Source organism: Hyposmocoma kahamanoa, unplaced genomic scaffold (assembly GCF_003589595.1).
Source record: "Hyposmocoma kahamanoa isolate Upper Pololo Valley unplaced genomic scaffold, ASM358959v1 98972, whole genome shotgun sequence".
Lineage (NCBI taxonomy): Eukaryota > Metazoa > Arthropoda > Insecta > Lepidoptera > Cosmopterigidae > Hyposmocoma > Hyposmocoma kahamanoa.
In genome coordinates this window covers 201012-219835 of record NW_020655740.1, presented here as the reverse complement: position 1 = coordinate 219835, position 18824 = coordinate 201012, and the positions used below count along the sequence as shown (strand labels likewise).

The window sequence follows — 18824 nt, the reverse complement described above, 5'->3', positions numbered from 1 at the left end:
AAAGGTGCGGCAAAATTGCTAACTCTTTTATGTACTTTTTTAACAAAATACATGAGCTTCGTGTAATCTGTGTGTAATATGTCATCCATTACAAACAGTGCATAAAGTCCAACAACCCAGTATAAATTAATCTGAAGGTAATTAAAAATAACGGAAATAAAAAGTATAAATTTTAGGCTAAATAATTATTTAATCATGATACAATTTTAGGAATACAGAGCTGATTTTTTTCACATGATACATAATAACATTCCTGGTAACTTTTATTGTTATGTAATTTCTTGGAAAGCTGATTGTTTCAGAAAAAAATTTTAGTTTTTTTTTTGTTTGGAGAAATAAACATTTTATTTTTTTATCTCGAATTGTAGAAAAATGTAATGTGTGCTTTATTTACAGTATAAGTCCAATCATTCTCTATCAAGAAAAAAACAATCCATCAGCAGGTACTTGCGGCTTTACGAGTAAAAAGATGTCAAAATGTTAGATTTGTTATTTATTAAAAAATAAAACACAATATACTAGTTTCTACTTAACTTTCGTGTTATTGTTATAACGCTCTGTGTAATTTAGCACTAAAATTAAATTTTCTTTAGTCGAAGCTCATGTATTTTGTTAAAAAAGTACATAAAAGAGTTAGCAATTTTGCCGCACCTCTACTTACAAAGCCGCAAGTACATGCAGACGGATTATTTTTTTCTACATAGAAAATGATTGGAACTATACTGTAAGTAACCCACGCACACTACATTTTCGTATATTTTGAGATAAAGAACAAAATGTATATTTCTCCACAAAAAAAAAATTATATTTTTTTTCTCTGAAACTATTAACTTTTCAAGAAATCATACAAGAATAAAAGTTGTTAGGAGTGTTATTGTCTATCACATAAAAAAATTAGCTCGATACTCCACAAGTTATTCCTATGTCCAAGAATTATCAATTTGGGCCCACTGTGCGCCACCGCAAACGGATGACAATTTAGACTTCCTTTAGGTTATACTATATTGCTCAGATTTTTATAGATACTTCCAAGTATTCTTTTATTTTGTTTAGGATTTGCGCCATCTAACTATATTCGCAAGCGTTACGTTATTAATTAGTTAACAACGAACAATGCCATCTATTGATACGCATAAATATCGAAGTTCAGAGAATAATTTTAGTTTATTACTAAATATTTGAAAAACATTACAAGAAAAATAGAATATCTACTATATTTCCTATAAAAGAGGAGTTAATCGATATCCACGGCCATTTACGTAAATATAAACTAATTCCAGGCTATCGATCAGCGCCATCTAGAAATAAGACGGAATTTTGACCTTTTTCAGAGCTACGATTTTTAATATGGAGATTAGCAGTCCTCTTGGGTTATTGGTCCATGGTAATACTGAGTATTTTCAAGTGTTTGTTTTGTCTTACCCTTACTTATGAGCTCGATTTTTACTGGTCGTTGTGAGCCGTTCCTTCCTATGCGTGAAATTTCTTCTATATAACCAGTCAGGTCAATATTTAGTACATCATAAAAAATGTTTACGATTCGGTCAATAAGATCACTTTCTATTTCCCAACTGATTTCTGGTAGACCATATAACACCATTATCTTATTGTTATGTTCGGGTGTTTTTGTAACCTTTGAGTCGTAGATTTGTATTTGTTTCTGAGGTAATTTACATTCTTCTTGTAGTTCGTTCTCGCACCTACTTGATAGTGTAGTACCTTTACCTCTTGTTTAATTTTGGTCTGATTTTGATATAAAGCATATCTATTTTTTGCATTACAGGTCTTTTGGATACGCTGGACACCCAGGTGGACGCGAAGAACTGCCCGGGAGTGTGCATGCACGCGCTGGCGTCACTCATCTGCTCGAACGTGCTGGACGAAGTCGAGTGCCCCAACCCCTCAATGAAGTGCTGCGTCGACGAACCGCCCGGTAAGAAATGTTTGTCTTGAATTAGAACAATGAATATTGTCCTGTACTCTATTATGCTTGCCATCGAGATGAAAAGGTTTGACAATTTTGCGTAAGGTATTCGCGGATTGTTGCTCAGGCGTTCCTTTATTGCACCCTGTTCACCCGTAATTTGGGAATAATGAAAAACAATTTCAAAAGCGTCATTGTACTCACAAAAACAATGGTAACAGTTACATAATGAACACTGATGAATGACTTCTTTTTGAACCCATTTTTCACCTTATTTACAAACTGCCTTCGACTTACAAATTGCCCAGAGGTTCCGGGTTCGATTCCCCAGCCGGGAGAAATATTTATATGGCCTGCATTTATTTCTCCCTCATGAGTTTGGGTGTACTAATTTGTAGTAGTCTATGTGCGTGGCACCCGATACAGGGTTTGCCTCGTGTTATGAGTGTGGTACGCGTTATTTATATTAGGTGGTCATTTTCGGACTTATGTTACTCTGTATTTAAAGCTAGGATCTACGATGGAACGAGCTCGCCCACACAATGCGCATAGGCATATAGTGGCAGTTTAAAGGTACCGGGTTGTATGTGCTCGGAAACACAATCGCTGGCAGGGAATTCCATTCCTGGGTTAGGCGTACGAGTATAACAAAGACGATAAAAAGTGCGCCTGAAGCGAATAGCGACCAAGTAAGAATGATATCCCGCCATTCGTCTGGATGTCTGATGGTTAAAGGAGGCGGGCGGGACGAGCTGATGGAGCTCATGGACCGACACCAAGCGACAGGCAGGCTAATTTCCGTGATAATTTTAATTAAACATTCAAGAATATTATCGTGTAATTATTAAATAACATTACACGATAAATAATTCAATGCTTAAATAATAAAGCACTAAGTAAGAGAATGATCGTTTTAAGAACAAATGGCTTACGAGTAAACTACTTAATATCCGATCTACTACGGACTTAATACTATTAGGTATCCTCTACCGGTCAACCGGACGGTTGAGTACGTAAGAATTAACTGGGTACATAACGTGACTAACTAAGATTAAAAACATATAGGATACTGGGGGCCTACTATGAGCTCTTAGAGCAATCCTATTTAAGCCTGTAAGTTGGATTGCCTGTCAAATTCGTACTATGACCTCCATTGACTTACAATTATATGGACGTCGGGTCCGCGCTAAAAAGTGTCCGCACTTGTAAGGCGCTAAAATCGTATACAGAGCGCGACACTCCGCTTTAGTCTTCATTTGTTCTACGGACAGCGCGATACTGCGATGACATAACAATTTAAATTTCGAATAGGTTGACTTGGGACATTTTTTTCGTGGTTTTTGTATTAGACCCGTCGTCCATTTATTTGTAAGTCAATGATGACCTCAGTAAAACAATTCACAGTCCATGCAGTTTACTTTCCCCATTCGAAATCCATTTACCTTATCTTTCATAGCAAAATCCTATCATGACATTTGCCACGCAAATCTGTAAAAATAAGCAATTCAAAAAAAGTTACTCCTTGACTAACTTTTTTAGATTTTGTTACATTTTTAAGAAATTTCGTTTAAATTTTATTGTATTTTCAGTTTCCTATTTATTTATTATCTTTTTAGGCTATATACATTGACTTACAGTTATATGGACGTCGGGGCCGCGCTAAAATGTGTCCGAACTTATAGGGCGTTAAAATCGTATACAGAGTGTCATTCACGCTTTAGTCTTCGTTTGTTCGACTGACAGCGAAGCAAGCAAAATTAGATAGTACTGCGATGACATTACAATTTAAATTCAACGTTTTAGCTTTTTCATATTCCTTTACATGTCACTACGTTTAAATAGGTTGACTTGGGACATTAAATATTAGTTCGAGTCTCCAATATTTAAAGTATTGTTGATAAATTATTGGCATGAATGTTACTGCAATTTTTAAATGGAATTTTAATCATTTTAATAATTTTATTGACCGAAAATAGTGAAATAACTTTTACATAGTGCCAAATTTGACTATAATGCATTCATCGAGTATATAGAAATATACTCGATGGCAAGGTCTTGAGTATGATTTCTAGTTCTAGACTTACAAATAAATGGACGACGAGTCTAATACAAAACCAACGAAAAAAATGTCCCAAGTCAACCTATTCGAAATTTAAATTGTAATGTCATCACAGTATCACGCTGTCAGTCGAACAAACGAAGAGTAAAGCGTGAATGACGCTCTGTATACGATTTTAACGCCCTATAAGTTCGGACACTTTTTAGCGCGGACCCGACGTCCATATAATTGTAAGTCAATGAGGTCATGACATGAATTTAACCAATTCAGTTTTACCACGACAAGTAAATTGCATGGAACTTGGCTGGCTGCTTATAAGCTCATAGTAGGCTCCTGGTTTCTGTAACTTCGAGTAGCCTATTGTACTATATTAATTTCCATAGCTTTATTGGTTCTCTGTACGTGTGGTTAGGGCAATTTACAATCTGCGCCCCAGAGTGTGTGTTTGAGAGATAAGTTTAAAGAGATTAACATTCTTACACTAGGGTCGCAGTACATTTACGAAAAGGTTATTTATTTATTTATAGTATTTTTTTTATGAAATATAGTGACAGACATGACTATATCACGATGAATTAAAATAAACTGGCTGTTCTCATAGTCGTCTTCACAAAGTCACAAATTCATTTAATGTATAGGCTTCTCTAATAAGATTCCGGTTGATATTCAAAATTTGCCATTTACGAGGTTTAAAACTATAGTGAAACAAAAAACCCCAGTGTAGTGACCCGCTTAATTCCTGCAGGCATTCTCAATCTAGGATGTTTGAAATAAATATTGTAAATGATAAATGTATTCAAATGTTTATTCACAAAGAACAACCCCTAGAGTTTCATGCTCATTTTCTCAAGGGAATCCGCCTTACGAATACATAGTAGAGTTATATGCTTACCTATGAAATAAAGATGGTTTTGAAATATTCAAGTTCAATACAAACTTTCATCCCCTATTTTACCCCCTTTAAGATTTATTTTTGTGACAAAAAGTAGTCTATGTCATTCTCCTAGGTTCCATCTATTTCTTTGCCAAAATTCATCATTAGCTGACCAGTTTAGGCGTGAAAACGTAAGGAACAAATAGACCTACTTTTGCGTTTGTAATATTAAGTTAAATAAGTTAATATAAAGTTTCACTCTGACCACATTCGGGAAAGTGATTGGTAACCCTGCCGCTTCACGCACACATTTGCGCCTGTGCAAATAGCGCCTTGCTGTATGTAGTAGTTGTTGTATGGAGTGTCCGGGGTGTGGTATAAGTACAAGAGCAATAGCATTGTCATTGGGGCACTATTCTGAACTCACGGAATTTTGGTACACGATGGCAAAGAACCAATTCAGAATTGTACCTTTCCGAAACTGGTACTATCGGCAAAAGACCGCCAAACATTAGCTCCGAAGTAGAGGTTTTCAGATTAAAAAAATCATGACTCATATTTTATAGTCCAAAGTGGCGGCTAAAGCTAGATGTCAATATCTCGAAAATTACCAAAATCTAATGCATTGTTTATGACAAGGAGTGTAGTGTAGCGTGAGCTCTCCTGTTTCGTTCTCTTCTCTGTTACGTAATATAGCCATAGTAGAAGCATAGTAATTATGAATAATTGTTAAGTTAATAACCACACGTCTTATCATAAAATATTAATTACAACAGGTAACGAGACTTTGGCCACAACAAGGAGACCGTTTACGACGCGCTATACCACCACTGAGGCTGAGAGCGACGAGGAGGACCACACGACGCGGTCACCGCACCACGACAAATACAAAGACAGTGGTAATTATTAGGTATACATCTAAGGTACATAAGTAGGAAGCTAAGGGCTACAAAACAAAAAAAACAGGTTAAAATCAACGGACTAATCAAGTACGTATTTTTGTTGTTAAATGCACGACACAACACTTTCGTCATCCACATATCCTTTAAAATAACTCAATAATATTGTGTTCACTCGACAAAATACCCATTACTCGCTGTCCGAGGTCATTATTAAATTACAATAAAACAGCTTCACTTTACAGACAACATCAAATTAGGGGAAATTTTGGTATGTCAATATTGTAAAACACGAACGCCGCAGGGAGATTTAATAACTACCTGCACAAAAACTTCACAGACATATCTCCCCAGGGGGTAGCTCTCACTCAGGGCGAGAGCTTTGCGTGGGCTAGACACCCTATGTACTGTTAGTTATTTGCTCTTATTATTTACTCGCTGCAGTTAGCCATCCAGCCATCGAATCTAGACACGCCAAACCTGGGGCAGTTAACATGTCTGTATAATATGAGTGAGCTGGTACTGGAAATGCACTACATAATAAAGCCTTTATGTAAAGTATTACGCGGTTCCCCGAACGGTCGGGGGGTGGTAAATGGACATTGGTTTTGTACCACGAGATGGACGTGTTGATACGGGCCCCTGGCACTTTAATTATTTCTGTTCACAGGGTAGTTCGCGTACAGATAAAACATTTTTTAGTTAACATGTAATAAATTTTGCTACGCGAATTGTTTAACTTGTAAATATTGCAACCAGGGATGGAAGGACGAAGTATGAGAGAGGATATTTTAATTTAAGCTAGACGCCGAGCGAATTCGAGGAATACGAAGCTGTACGGTATAAGGAGCCACAGTCGAGGCTGTGCCGCGGGTTCATCCACGTAATTTTTCAGGAAACATCGCGTGCCCTGGCGTGTGTGTTGAAGCCAGACTCACACAGTACTGTGAAGCGTATTTGACTTCTAACGATCTTTGCGTCCCGGGAAGGCTATGCTGCGTATCTAAGGACGGGTACGGAGACAGACCTCCGTCCGACCTGGTTGTACCGAATGAGAAAAAACACGCTACGAAAAGACCCGCAACCGCGGTGAGTATCTCGTGCCAGCGACACTTAATTACTGCCTCTTGTCTTGCAAAAGCGAATTTCAGTCTTTGTACTGCACAGTGAATGTATCTGGTTTGTATAACAATTTCTTTGTTCTTACTTACTTTGTTACTTTGTGTTTACTTTATACTATTGTATTGTGATGTTTTATGATTTGTAACAGCCAAAGTCAAAGTCAAACAATCATTTATTCCATAGGTAAAATTTTTACACTTGAAAACGTCATTTTTTAAGCTACTGCTCGTTCACTACGCTGACCTCTCTGAAAAGAACAAGTAAGAAACTCTAGGGATTGCTCTTTTCAAATAAACATAAATGCTATAGAATACATTTTGAATCATATTTAGCCTCACGTTGTCTTTAGATACATTTTCATCTAACACATATACTCTTCAATTTTGTAATATGACTTTTCAATTAAAATACTTTTAATGTAAGTTTTAAACTTGGAAAATGGTAATCTTAATATATGCTCCGGAATCTTATTGTAAAAACGTACACAGTTCCCCATAAAGGAAGCAAGAAGCAAGAAATTTTGTCTATATAATTACGCTTCAACATTCTGTTCGATTTAATGTTAATAATAAACAAATTGCTCCTTATTAATAAAGCAATTTGTTTACTTTACCTTACGGCTATCTCAGACTAGTGTTCACTACCTAATTTCCGTGGCAATTTTTATTATTTAAATATTCAAATTGGGCAGTGAACACTAGTCCGAGAATGATCGCTTAAGCCTCGACACCGGTCCTTTTTTCAGCTGACAACGACTCCTTCTCCAAAGATCAAACCTAACCGTAAATGTCGCGGGGATTGTATCAGTGGTCTATTCGCTTTACTTTGCGACCACGTAGACGAGGATGCGTCATGTCCAGGGGAGGCCACCTGCTGCCTCACCGAGCCCAAAATAGCGGAGACTACAATGCGACCGAGACCTACAACAACTCCTCGGCCCTCCACACCGGTAAAGTATATTTAACTTCGTAAAACACTTTTCAGGGCTTTCTGTACATCTTTCTACACGTGTAGCCTGTGGGAGAAGTACTCTAAAAAGTCGTATGGGCCCTTCGTGTCTAATACAATAATGCGTTTAATGGTTTGGGGCTGCTCCGGTACTGTAGCGCCTCGCGCGTATTCGCAGCGGCGCAAGTCGACTGCTTCTACACGATCATGCGCCAACGCGCATCGGCACTGGTGAGCAGGGTACTGGACAGGTTCAACTGTCCGTATATAAACCGCGCTTGTCAATAAAATATTTTAATTTTTTTTAAATTTTTTGAAACATTTACTATACTTAATGCTTTATCTAGGCCTGTACAGAGACAAAAGACAATCGGCATTTTCGCATAATGAAATAAGCTTAATTGTGTATCCTACTGCCTCTCAAGCAGAGGCCGTAGGTTCGAAGCCGGGCTCGCCACTCTGAGTTTGCCATGAGGACTACATTGAGAGGGAACTGCACGTCGAAGAAGGTTCACAAACCCTCGGGAAACATGTGAAGTCCCCAACCAGCGTGCTCGGCAGTGGGCCGTATAAATGGGTTGAAGATGTTTCCGCACAAGTCCCTACCATGCAACCTAAAAATGGTTGAAAAGATATATTGGTTCGAGTGACAAATAGTAACGTCATAAATTCGTCAGGGTACATAGTGTACAGTATATTCTAGGAAATTGTCAGTGCTCTTACCGTTGACCTCCTAGCAACCGAGAGTGGGCATGCTGTGGGGTGGGGAGGCTGACTGAAACCCACAGATCACGCGTATTGCTATCGATTTAGTCTTTTAATAGAGTGTAGCAGGGGTGAGCAGGAAACCACCCTTCGAACATTCTATTAAATTGTGCTTCAAATTTGAGCCCCGTACAGCGTATTTATGGGTAAATGTAATAAATATGTCTAACACAGAGTTTCGATTTATAAAAATTGTAAAGCATAAAGAAAGTGCAAGCTGAACAAAGGTTTAAATCTAGATTTAGGTTTGAATCTCGACAGTTTCCTTTTCATATTTATATTCATATATTGACCCCAAAACTTCTAATCCGTTTGACTTAAATCTGTGTTGATCTTTATTGTGAAATGAACGAAAAGTGTTAGAAGATTTTTAAGTTACTTTCATACATAGTGGTTTTGTTTTGAGAGATATGATTTTGGGATGGCATCTACGTATGGATATATGTATAGTAAAACAGGAAAAGTTTTAAAGATCATTACTCAAGGTACAAGTAGAAATGAAATATGATTCAATTATAATGTTAGGCTCAAAAAACGAAAACGCTCATTGAGCGAAAAAAACGCATTACACGTGTTATGATAGTTTCGCCTGAACGTGTTGTAGTTAGCTCAAAATACATAAATTCGCGTCGAGCATACCTTAGCTCGCAAATTCGGTGAAGTGCAGCCTTCGGGGGATTTAAGGCTTGCGCGTACATTGCGCGAAAATGTGTATCTTATGTTGGATACAGAGAACAAAAACCAACGAGAATGAACACTCTCCGCCCCTCCCTAGCTTTAGATACCGCACCACGCCCCGCACATTGACGGAACGGCAACAAGGCTGTCGGCGAACCGTTTTCGCTCTAAGACGGTTTTTATATTATGAATATAATTAATATAGATTTCATTTATTCATTATCAAACTTGTACATTAATATACAACGTCATTATACGTGACTTGTGCTGCGTACGGCCGAAAGAGACAAGTTGCTTTCGTTTTTCGAAAGACGAAACGAGATATGTAAAAAAACTTATGTCTTAGACTCATTCAGTTATTGCTTTCTTCGTTAGTGCAGAGTAATATATAATACAGGTTTATTACATCAATATAATGAGATGTAATATAGTAGACAAGGGTTCTCGAATTTTCAATTTTGTATTTTCGATTAATATGCAATGAATGTAATTATTATTAACTTGGGAATAATAAAGTTGGACACGCAGTTTCAAATACCTTGGTTACCTTATTGAAATGTATCTGTCCAAAATATAATATTTTAGGTGCTTAAATCATTATTTTTTAAATAAACTAAAAAAATATAATATTATATTGATGTACCTAAATACCTAATGAACGTGTGCAATTATTAGGATTCTATTAATAGAATTATAGATAACAAACTCAGACTACGTACGGGAAAGTGATGGGTAACCCTACCAATTCACGCACACATTTGCGCGTGTACGCCTTGCTGTATGTAGTAGTAGTAGGTAAATAACTTTCGATCGTTGTATGGAGTGTCCGGGGTGTGTTTGGATACATCAAAAATAAAGCACAAAGTGCGTACTTGCAAACCTTGAACGCGCCGCTGAACGCATCACCGTTGCGAATTTGCGGCCTTATGGTATTTGATCACGACGCGTTGTGGTTGTTGTGTAACTTGTCAACGGGAGCACCGTGAACACCCGTCGATTTTGTGTTCATTCTTAAGCGGTAGCGACAGCGATGCGGATGGCGGTTTGCGCGGCTTGATAAAGACTTAGGCAGTTTACGTATGCTGTTCTCGACGGCTGCGACGGCACATGAGGGTCGCGCAGTCGAGCGGCGGTCATAGTAATGTCGTCTTGTTACCTACCAGCACCAATGTTTCGATGATTCAAATTTAAAGATGTCGTCCCTGGAAATAATTTCGGCAGTTTTAAGACCATCAACATGGAACAGCAAACATTGACCATAAAAATCAAGGACTATTAATCACTATAAATAGAATAATAGAGATTACTATTCGTTCATAATTTTAAAATGTGATTCCAATTCTGGCTTGATATTTCCAAGAATACAGTCAAACGTTTCCACAATTATTCTAGAGCATTATTATAGAAGTTTTGCGGATTTTTCCTTTTGTTCTTCTTTGTTTGTGGTACGGATTACAGTCTTCTTGCGACCATAGTAACTGATACTCAAAAGAATTAGGTACTAGAAAAACGTCACGTCACAGAATCGACATCGCGTTCATGCTCTCGTTACGTCACTTTAACGCAGGCCGTGAGTTGCGCGACAGAGACATAAAGCGCGAGATACTGCTGATCTCGCGTAGAGACCGCACGCTATGTCGCTCTCGCACAGACGTCCTGTCCTGTTGTTATTGGTTGTCAAGAACAGGCCACTTTTACCGCATCGCCATCGCCACCGCTCCGCTGCTGGCTGTCGTTCTGTTTGTAGCCTAAATGCCATTTCCTAATGTGAACGTCAATCCACTTATCATGGCTATGGCATGGTAAAATGGTTATATTTAATTAGACATAGACTGATTTTCTACCTCAATCTTGTGGATATTCCAAACATTCGCACGAAGCGTTATGTTTCCAAATTTAGGACGCAAATTCTTAAAGGTGGTGCGTTCAGCGGAGCAACACAAAAATTCTTGCGCCCGGAACGCTTCCGCGGCCTCTGTGTGGCCAGAGCATCAAGGTAGGCGGATTGTTTAGTGTATTGGCCAATCAGAGTCGACAGCTCAAGGGCAAATATCTTAGCAGGAACGAAACACAGATTGTTTTATTTTGTTTGAAAACAAAAAAATTTCTACTACTAGTTTCTAATTTGTGTTACTACTTTACGGATTAAACTGGTTTAATATTTTTGGTGGTATGTACTTTACATAGTCATTATTTTAACTTTAACTGCCTCCGTGGCCGACGGGCTACCATGCTGAACTGCTACGCGGAGGTCCAGGGTTTCCCGGTCTGAGATAAATATTTGAATGGCCTACACTTAGAATAATAACGCATAGAATGATAGTTTCATATCAAACGAACTGTCACAAGTGAGGCAAAAATTAAATTCATGTAGGTTAGTTTTACTAGTAGGTTAATTTTCGGTTTTAGTGAATATTTATATAAAAATACAAGTTGAAACGCGTTACTTCCTTGTGGAATGTGATGTTAGCATCTATTTTATGTTTGTCTGACGTATTTTTACACTCATTTACCGCACCTTTCGTCATTTTTAGCTAAAATTCTTGAGCTGTTCGCGGTGCAAGTTGACTTTGAGCACTGACGGCCCGCCCGCTCGTGTAGGCCCTTTGGGAGCGTTTCAATTTGCCTCACTTAGCGTGTGCGGACTAGGTTTCTATGCGTTATTATTCTAAGAGCCTACATTTATTTCTCTCGGGTCTAGGGTGTACTTTGTAATTGTCTATCTATGTCACCATGAAACTCGCGATACAGAGTTTCTCAAGTGCAGGGGGCCTACTATATGCTTATAAGCCAGCCAGGAAAGCACCTTGCAGTTCACTTGACGTGGTAAAACTGAATTGCTTAAATTCGTATCATGACCTACACAAAGTTGAACGGGAATGGCATAACAGGATGATGAGTTTTACTTTTTAAACGTTAATTATTGTCTCTGACTGGCTAGCTGTTATCTCACAAGAGCTAGATGGAACTACATACCAAATCATATGAAAGAAATAGACAGATGTACTATCATGGGAGCGTTCAAGCACTATTAACCGAATGTGTTCAAAATGAGAATAATTTAATTTTTTATTAATTTTATTATTGATTATACTTACTACGTCGTTTTGTAATATCGGCATATTTTCAATCATACTTTACAATTTGTCGTACGACAAAATTACATGTCATATTTAGTCATTATCATTGAAATGAATAAGGTGAGTTTGTAATTTGATAACATAATTGGAAAATTTAAAAATTGCAACAACATTCATGCCAATAATTTATCAACAACACTTTAAAGATTAGAAACTCAAAACAAAATTTTCGAAAAACGCTCTATAGTCAATAGTATTTATTTATTGACAATTGGCTGTATATCCTAAAAAGATAACAAATAATTATGAAACTGAAAGTATAATAAACATTAAACAAAATTTCTTAGAAATGTAACAAAATCTAAAAAAAGCCAATCACGGAGTAACTTTTTTGAATTGCTTATTTTTATAGATTTGCGTGGCACGTCTTGATACGATTTTGCTTTGAAAGAAAAGGTGAAAGGACGTCGAATGGGGAACGTAAACTGCATAGACAGTGAATTGTTTTACTGAGGTCATAGTACGAATTTGACAGGCAATCCAACTTACAGGCTTAAATAGTATTGCTCTTAGAGCTCATAGCAGGCCCCGGCTTTTTTAAAATGATACCAATTTAATAATAATGTTAATTTTTGTAATAAAATTAGTGTCATTTTTGAAGCAGCAACTAAACGCTCCTCAAGAGCACGTAGGTCGGGGGTTCTAGTTTTAATCAATCAACTAACACCACTTACATGTTAATTCATCCCTACCACAATTTAACGAATTTTTTGTACGAACTAACAAAGGTCAAACAGGACGTTCACTTTGGAATTGTACTTCCATAAGAGAGCACCACTGTTTAGCGATTAATGGCACTATTCCTGTAAACCAGTAACCTATTGCCAATATATTACAGTCAACTTAAATCGTCTTTAATTTTACTTGCTCATGGAGATCCTCTACATCTTCTACTTCGGTCTGGCGGCTACACTAATTAATAACTATTTGGTTTCAAGTTTAATTTGTGAATGTAATCCTTCTGGAAAGATCTGACACAGAAAAATTCGTGAAGTCCGCTGGTTCGTTCCGTGGCTTATTTGGCACAGCGTCTAGCACGGAAGACGTCGGTTCGAATCCGGCCGGATTGAAGGATTTTTTTCTAAGTGATCTTTCTTCTTTCTTTGTTTTAATAATTATAACTAAATTATATTGTTTATCAAGAACAAGCGCGAAACAATTGAGACCAGTTTGAGAATCCGAACTAAGCATCTGTCACCCATAGTACATAACTTGAATTTATTTTTATTAATTTTTTATTTAAAATTTATGTCAATTAAAGAAGATTTTATTTTATTAATGCTACGGCTATTCGTATCGGCTAATAATACACGACGTATCAATCGAAAAAGTCGTCAGTGTAACTTATTGCCCTTGAACTTTCGCTAAGGCCGTTGAAGGGGGAGGGTTTCAAGATCGGGACAAATACGTGACCTACCCTAAGTCGATACTCATTGAAACAAACACTACAGAAACGGAGCAGCAACAAACGATACGGGACCGAATGTATTTATGAACAAAAAAATATTCGATGGTGAACGAGATTACAGTTGCATACCAGGTTTAGATAATGTGGCAAACAATGCAATTAAAAAGCAAACAGATGACGTGATTTGAAATTATTATTGAATAATAGTATAGAATAGTATTGAATGAAAAGTAATATTGGTAATAGCTGTCATACAGCTTATTAAACAAACAACTTCTGCAACTCAGAACAAAGGATTGGACAATAGTTATTGACATTGCACATCTCGAGGAGATAAATCACAACACGAAATCAGTGCTAGCCGTTAAAGTAATTGCACTGGGTTGCATATATCGATTTACCTGTTGCCGTTGCTATGACGACCGCCGAACACCCTCCCCATCCCAGCTACCTGTAGAGCTCAGCATCCCGGCCGCCCAGCCTCAAACTGAACCCCTAACGCCACCCTGTCTACCACCCAACCTCAGCCTCATATTACCTAGCCTCCCAGTTCACCCCTACTCGAACCACCTAGGGCATGTTGGCAATCGGAAACTGCGTTCAACACTAACAAGCAGTTAAATTATGTTTCGTCTACCTGTCAAACACCCTACAGGGTGGCAAATTGCTCCGCCTCCCTATGAAAACAGGAGGATTTCGCAATTCTATATTAATTATTATTTTTTCCAAAACTGGATAAGGAAGGATAAGCTATTATTATTTCAGATATCTACTTTCTAGACTCTCGGCTCTCGTACGGTGTAAAAGACGAGTTTTTAATTTTGAAATGGGAGAGACGGCGTTCCCCGGAAATGACACGGTCGGCCTTGGTCTGGGGCAGTTCGTGAACTGCAAAATTCCATTTGTTCTGGAAGCACACGTCTCGGAAATCCAACCGTCTTAAATTGTCAATGAGACCGGCTGAAATAAACCCATTTGCAGAACAAACAATTTAATTAGTGGAGGCTACACCTTACATATCGGTGATCACGTGCGGTAGATCGCGTTTTCATTACGTTCGTCATGACGACAGATAGTCGTACAGCTTAAGGTGTTGTAGCTTGTACAAACGATTCACATGATTTACGGCACGACACGATTGACGTATCGACGATAGACTGTCGTGACTATGGGAAGGGCTAGAACGATAAATAAAATGTCTCGATTAAAATGTGACGACAGATAATCGCGGATTCAAACGATTCTGTCGTGCAAAAGTGTTAAATTTGTCGTCACGGTCTAGTGGGAACAGTTAAACACGACTATCGTTCAACGATAAAATAACCGTCCACAACACAGTCACGACAGATAGTCGTGATATGGGGACAAACTAGACGCGACAGTCGTACAACGATAAGTAAAACGTTATTTGTAAATAAAACGTACGATATAATGGGAACGCGATCTTGGATCAAAACAATTCCAGTATTTCTCTGTTTCGACTTTACCGAGTCTTAATACCTGTGGGATGATAAAGTTCAGAAGAAATACCCTCGACTGCGATCGATTCAATATCCCAATGTCAAGCTTATTGGCAAGAATCCTGTCCATAATGATGAATCGGTCCCATTTGGTTTTGAGGCGGCCGTTTTCCAGAGCTGGCTTCGCTGAATACCTCCTATACGGTTTCGTTTATTGCACGAGTCAAACAACTCCGAAGAAGTATTTTTAATAACGTGTATTCTTTTCTTCACGGCTCTATGACGGCTCTTCGTACTTTGCTTTTGAAATGTGATCAAAGGAAGATTTTCAAAAGCAGAGCGTTGAAAATGAATACAGACAAAAATAATGAAGCAGAGTAAAGAATTAAAATGAAAACATTATACATTATTACATTAACTGCCTCCGTGGCCGAACGGTTACCTTGCCGGACTGCCACGTAGAGGTCCCAGATTCGATTCTCGGCCCGGGAGAAATATTTGTATGGCCTGCATTTATTTCTCTCGTGAGTTTGGGTGTAATTTGTGGGTGTCCATGGCACCTGCGACACAGGGTTTACCAAGTGCGGGGCTATGTTGAGTGTGTGCGTTAATATTATTTTATCGAAAATTTTAATATTTTTGTTAACATTTGTATTTCTCACGCAGTTAAGAGTTTAGTTTTATATAATTCAGAGCATGGAAAAAACGTGGAACACGAATATAACTAAGCGTAGCATCATGGTTTAAATTTTTATTCCATAAGAATCATGTTCCTCCATTTTTTATGGAGACAGCTGCATTTTACGCTTTGCGTTAGACATGTCGATCGATTTTGAATGAATAAATTAGGTAATTAAACAATCTCTATTTCACAACAAATTACAGTGGTGACGTAGAACAGTATGTTATTTATAAAAAAGTAAGTCAATGTGCAACAAGCGACCTTATCACTACGTAGCAATTTCTTCCAGCAAACTTTAGGATATAAATTTGGGATGTAAATATTTTATATTTTTGAAATTACACATTATTTTAATATGAGGGCCCACAGAAGACTAGCGTCACAGCCTTTTGGCGGCTGTGACATTAGCTAAGTGGATACTTTTACATGTCCTTACAGGTCCTTTATTTAGTCGAAGGCATTTTCCGTTTGATGTACAGTGAAATGCTCTTTGAAACACCCCGTATTAGGTACAATGTAACCCATCCGTCGGGAGGCGTCTGTCGTGGGGGGGCTTGGAAGCGAATCTCGGCATATTTCCCCTTTCCAAGAGGTGAAGTGTATATATTGCCAATAACGTCAAGCAAATAATATTATATATAGTCAATAAAGTTATGCCAATAAAGTGTACATTTATAATTCGTTATGTTTTATGATTTTAAAGTGTAAAGAAGGAACTATAAACAGCAAAATCAAATTCAAACAATCTTTACTTCATACGTGAGCTAATTAAAATCGTCGTACTGATTAAACTCTGAGCTGATCTGACTCTTAAAGAATGAGCAAGAAACTCTAGGGGTTGCTCTTTGTGAATACACATTTGAATACATTTATCGTTGCAATATTTAATTTAAACATCTTAGACCGAGACTACCTGCAAGAGCTAAACGGGTTGCTACCACGGATTTTTGTCATCCAAGTACGGTAGAAGCTATATAATAACCTTTAGTGTAAAGTTTTTGTTTCACTATAGTTTTAATCCTCGCAAATGGCAAATTTTGAATATCAATCGGAATCTAAATAAATTTAAGACAGTGCAGACGACTGTCAAGAACAGCTAGCTTATTTTTATTCTTTTATGTCTGTCACTATTTTTCATAAAAAACATATTTTATTGTTAGTTTTTTTTTTTGTTATAAAGCAAAACAAAACCTTGTAACTAATTACAATCTAGCCTAAAATGTAAAAGTAACTTAAACAAACTGTCCATCGACAAAATATCTTTTAATATTCGTTAAGGGGAAGACACTTTGTTTATGTGTTCATAGTCTAGTTAGCACTGGCACTAATATTTATTTTATTCACTATAATTAACTACACTAACTCAAAAGTTTTAGTTCTTTGTAGTTTACGCACAATATTCGTATTGTCTAGTAGCTGTATAGCTTTTATGTTTGCGTGATGATGAAGTCTATGTTCGTGAGTTACAGGCTCTATATCCAAATCATGATGCAGTTCATCAGCATCATTTCGTATATACCAAGGAGCACCCACCATTGTCCTCAGTATTGTATTTTGGATTTTATTGTATTGTCTATAAGTTACTTTTAGCGGCACAGCCCCAGAGCTGGATACCATAGGTCCACACTGGCATAAGGGCCTGTTTATACAATATTTTATTGCATACAGATAGTGAAGAACATTTACCAAATAGCTAATACATTTTCTTTAAACGTAAGTCTAATTCTTCTTTATTCTTCTTGATGTGTCTCCAGCGTAGCTTCACGTCGAGTGTCATACCGAGATATTTGGCGGTATTTGCGTAGGGTATTTTTGTTAAAGTCATAACAATTTCATAAATGTACCTTTCGGTCACTGCACCTTTCGGTTACACCCTATATTGAAGAAACTGTTAACAATCTAAAATCATTCGAACACTTCTTTTTTGTCACCCTTAGATGTGGAATATTTTCTTAAAATTTGGACCACTACAAGTACCCCTTTTCCAACTAAAAAGGTATAATCGAAATTGGCTCACAAATTCTAGACTAATCGCGTACAAAAACCTACAAAATATACTTTCTTTTTTAGTTTAAAAAGAAAAGGTCAATGAGATGCAAAATTGCAATTTGACTATTATCATACAAATATGACTGGATTATTTTGGACGTTTTTTAGTTTGCTGACATCAAAGTCAAAGTCAAAGATTATTTATTCCATAGGTAAAATAAATTTACACTTGAATACGTCACGTTTAAGCTACTGCTCGTTCACTACGCTGACCTCCCTGAGAAGAACGAGCAAGAAACTCTAGGGATTGCTCTTTTCAAATAAACTTAAATGCTATGGAATACACTTTGAATCAAATTTGTGTGGATTCTGGAGCCATGTCGTCTTTCCATACATCTTTATCTAACACGTAGTCTTCAATTTTGTAATATGATTTTTCGATCAAAATATTTTTAATGTAGTTTTTAAACTTAGGAAATGATAAACTTGATATATGCTCCGGAATCTTATTGTAAAAACGTATACAGTTCCCCATAAAAGAGTTGTTTACCTTGGTTAAACGAAATCGTGGTACCATGAGTTTGGACTTAGCTCTAAGGTTAATATTATGGATATCTTCTTTCTTATTGAAATTATGTATATTTTTACGGGCATATAAAATATTTGAGTAAATGTACTGTGATGCCACAGTCATGATACCAGTCTCCTTAAACTTTTCTCTGAGAGAAACACGAGGGCCTAGACGGTACACAGAACGAATCGCTCGTTTTTGCAATACAAATATGGTTTGAATATCTGCCGCTTTACACCACATGAGAATCCCGTAGGACATTATACTATGGAAGTAACTAAAGTAAACTAGTCTAGCAGTACTAA

The 18824-nt window shown here is 37.2% G+C and overlaps 1 protein-coding gene across 3 annotated transcripts in view; it reads left to right on the top strand.

Moving 5' to 3' along the window:
* Positions 1-18824, top strand: part of LOC113238946 (protein masquerade) — a 98532-nt gene that overhangs the window by 43126 nt on the left and 36582 nt on the right. For all 3 annotated transcript variants that reach the window (XM_026475797.1, XM_026475796.1, XM_026475795.1), the window contains exons 2-5: positions 1784-1933; positions 5634-5756; positions 6652-6845; positions 7624-7827. In XM_026475797.1, coding sequence (XP_026331582.1) covers positions 1784-1933; positions 5634-5756; positions 6652-6845; positions 7624-7827 — 671 coding nt within the window. The remainder of the gene's footprint in view (positions 1-1783; positions 1934-5633; positions 5757-6651; positions 6846-7623; positions 7828-18824) is intronic.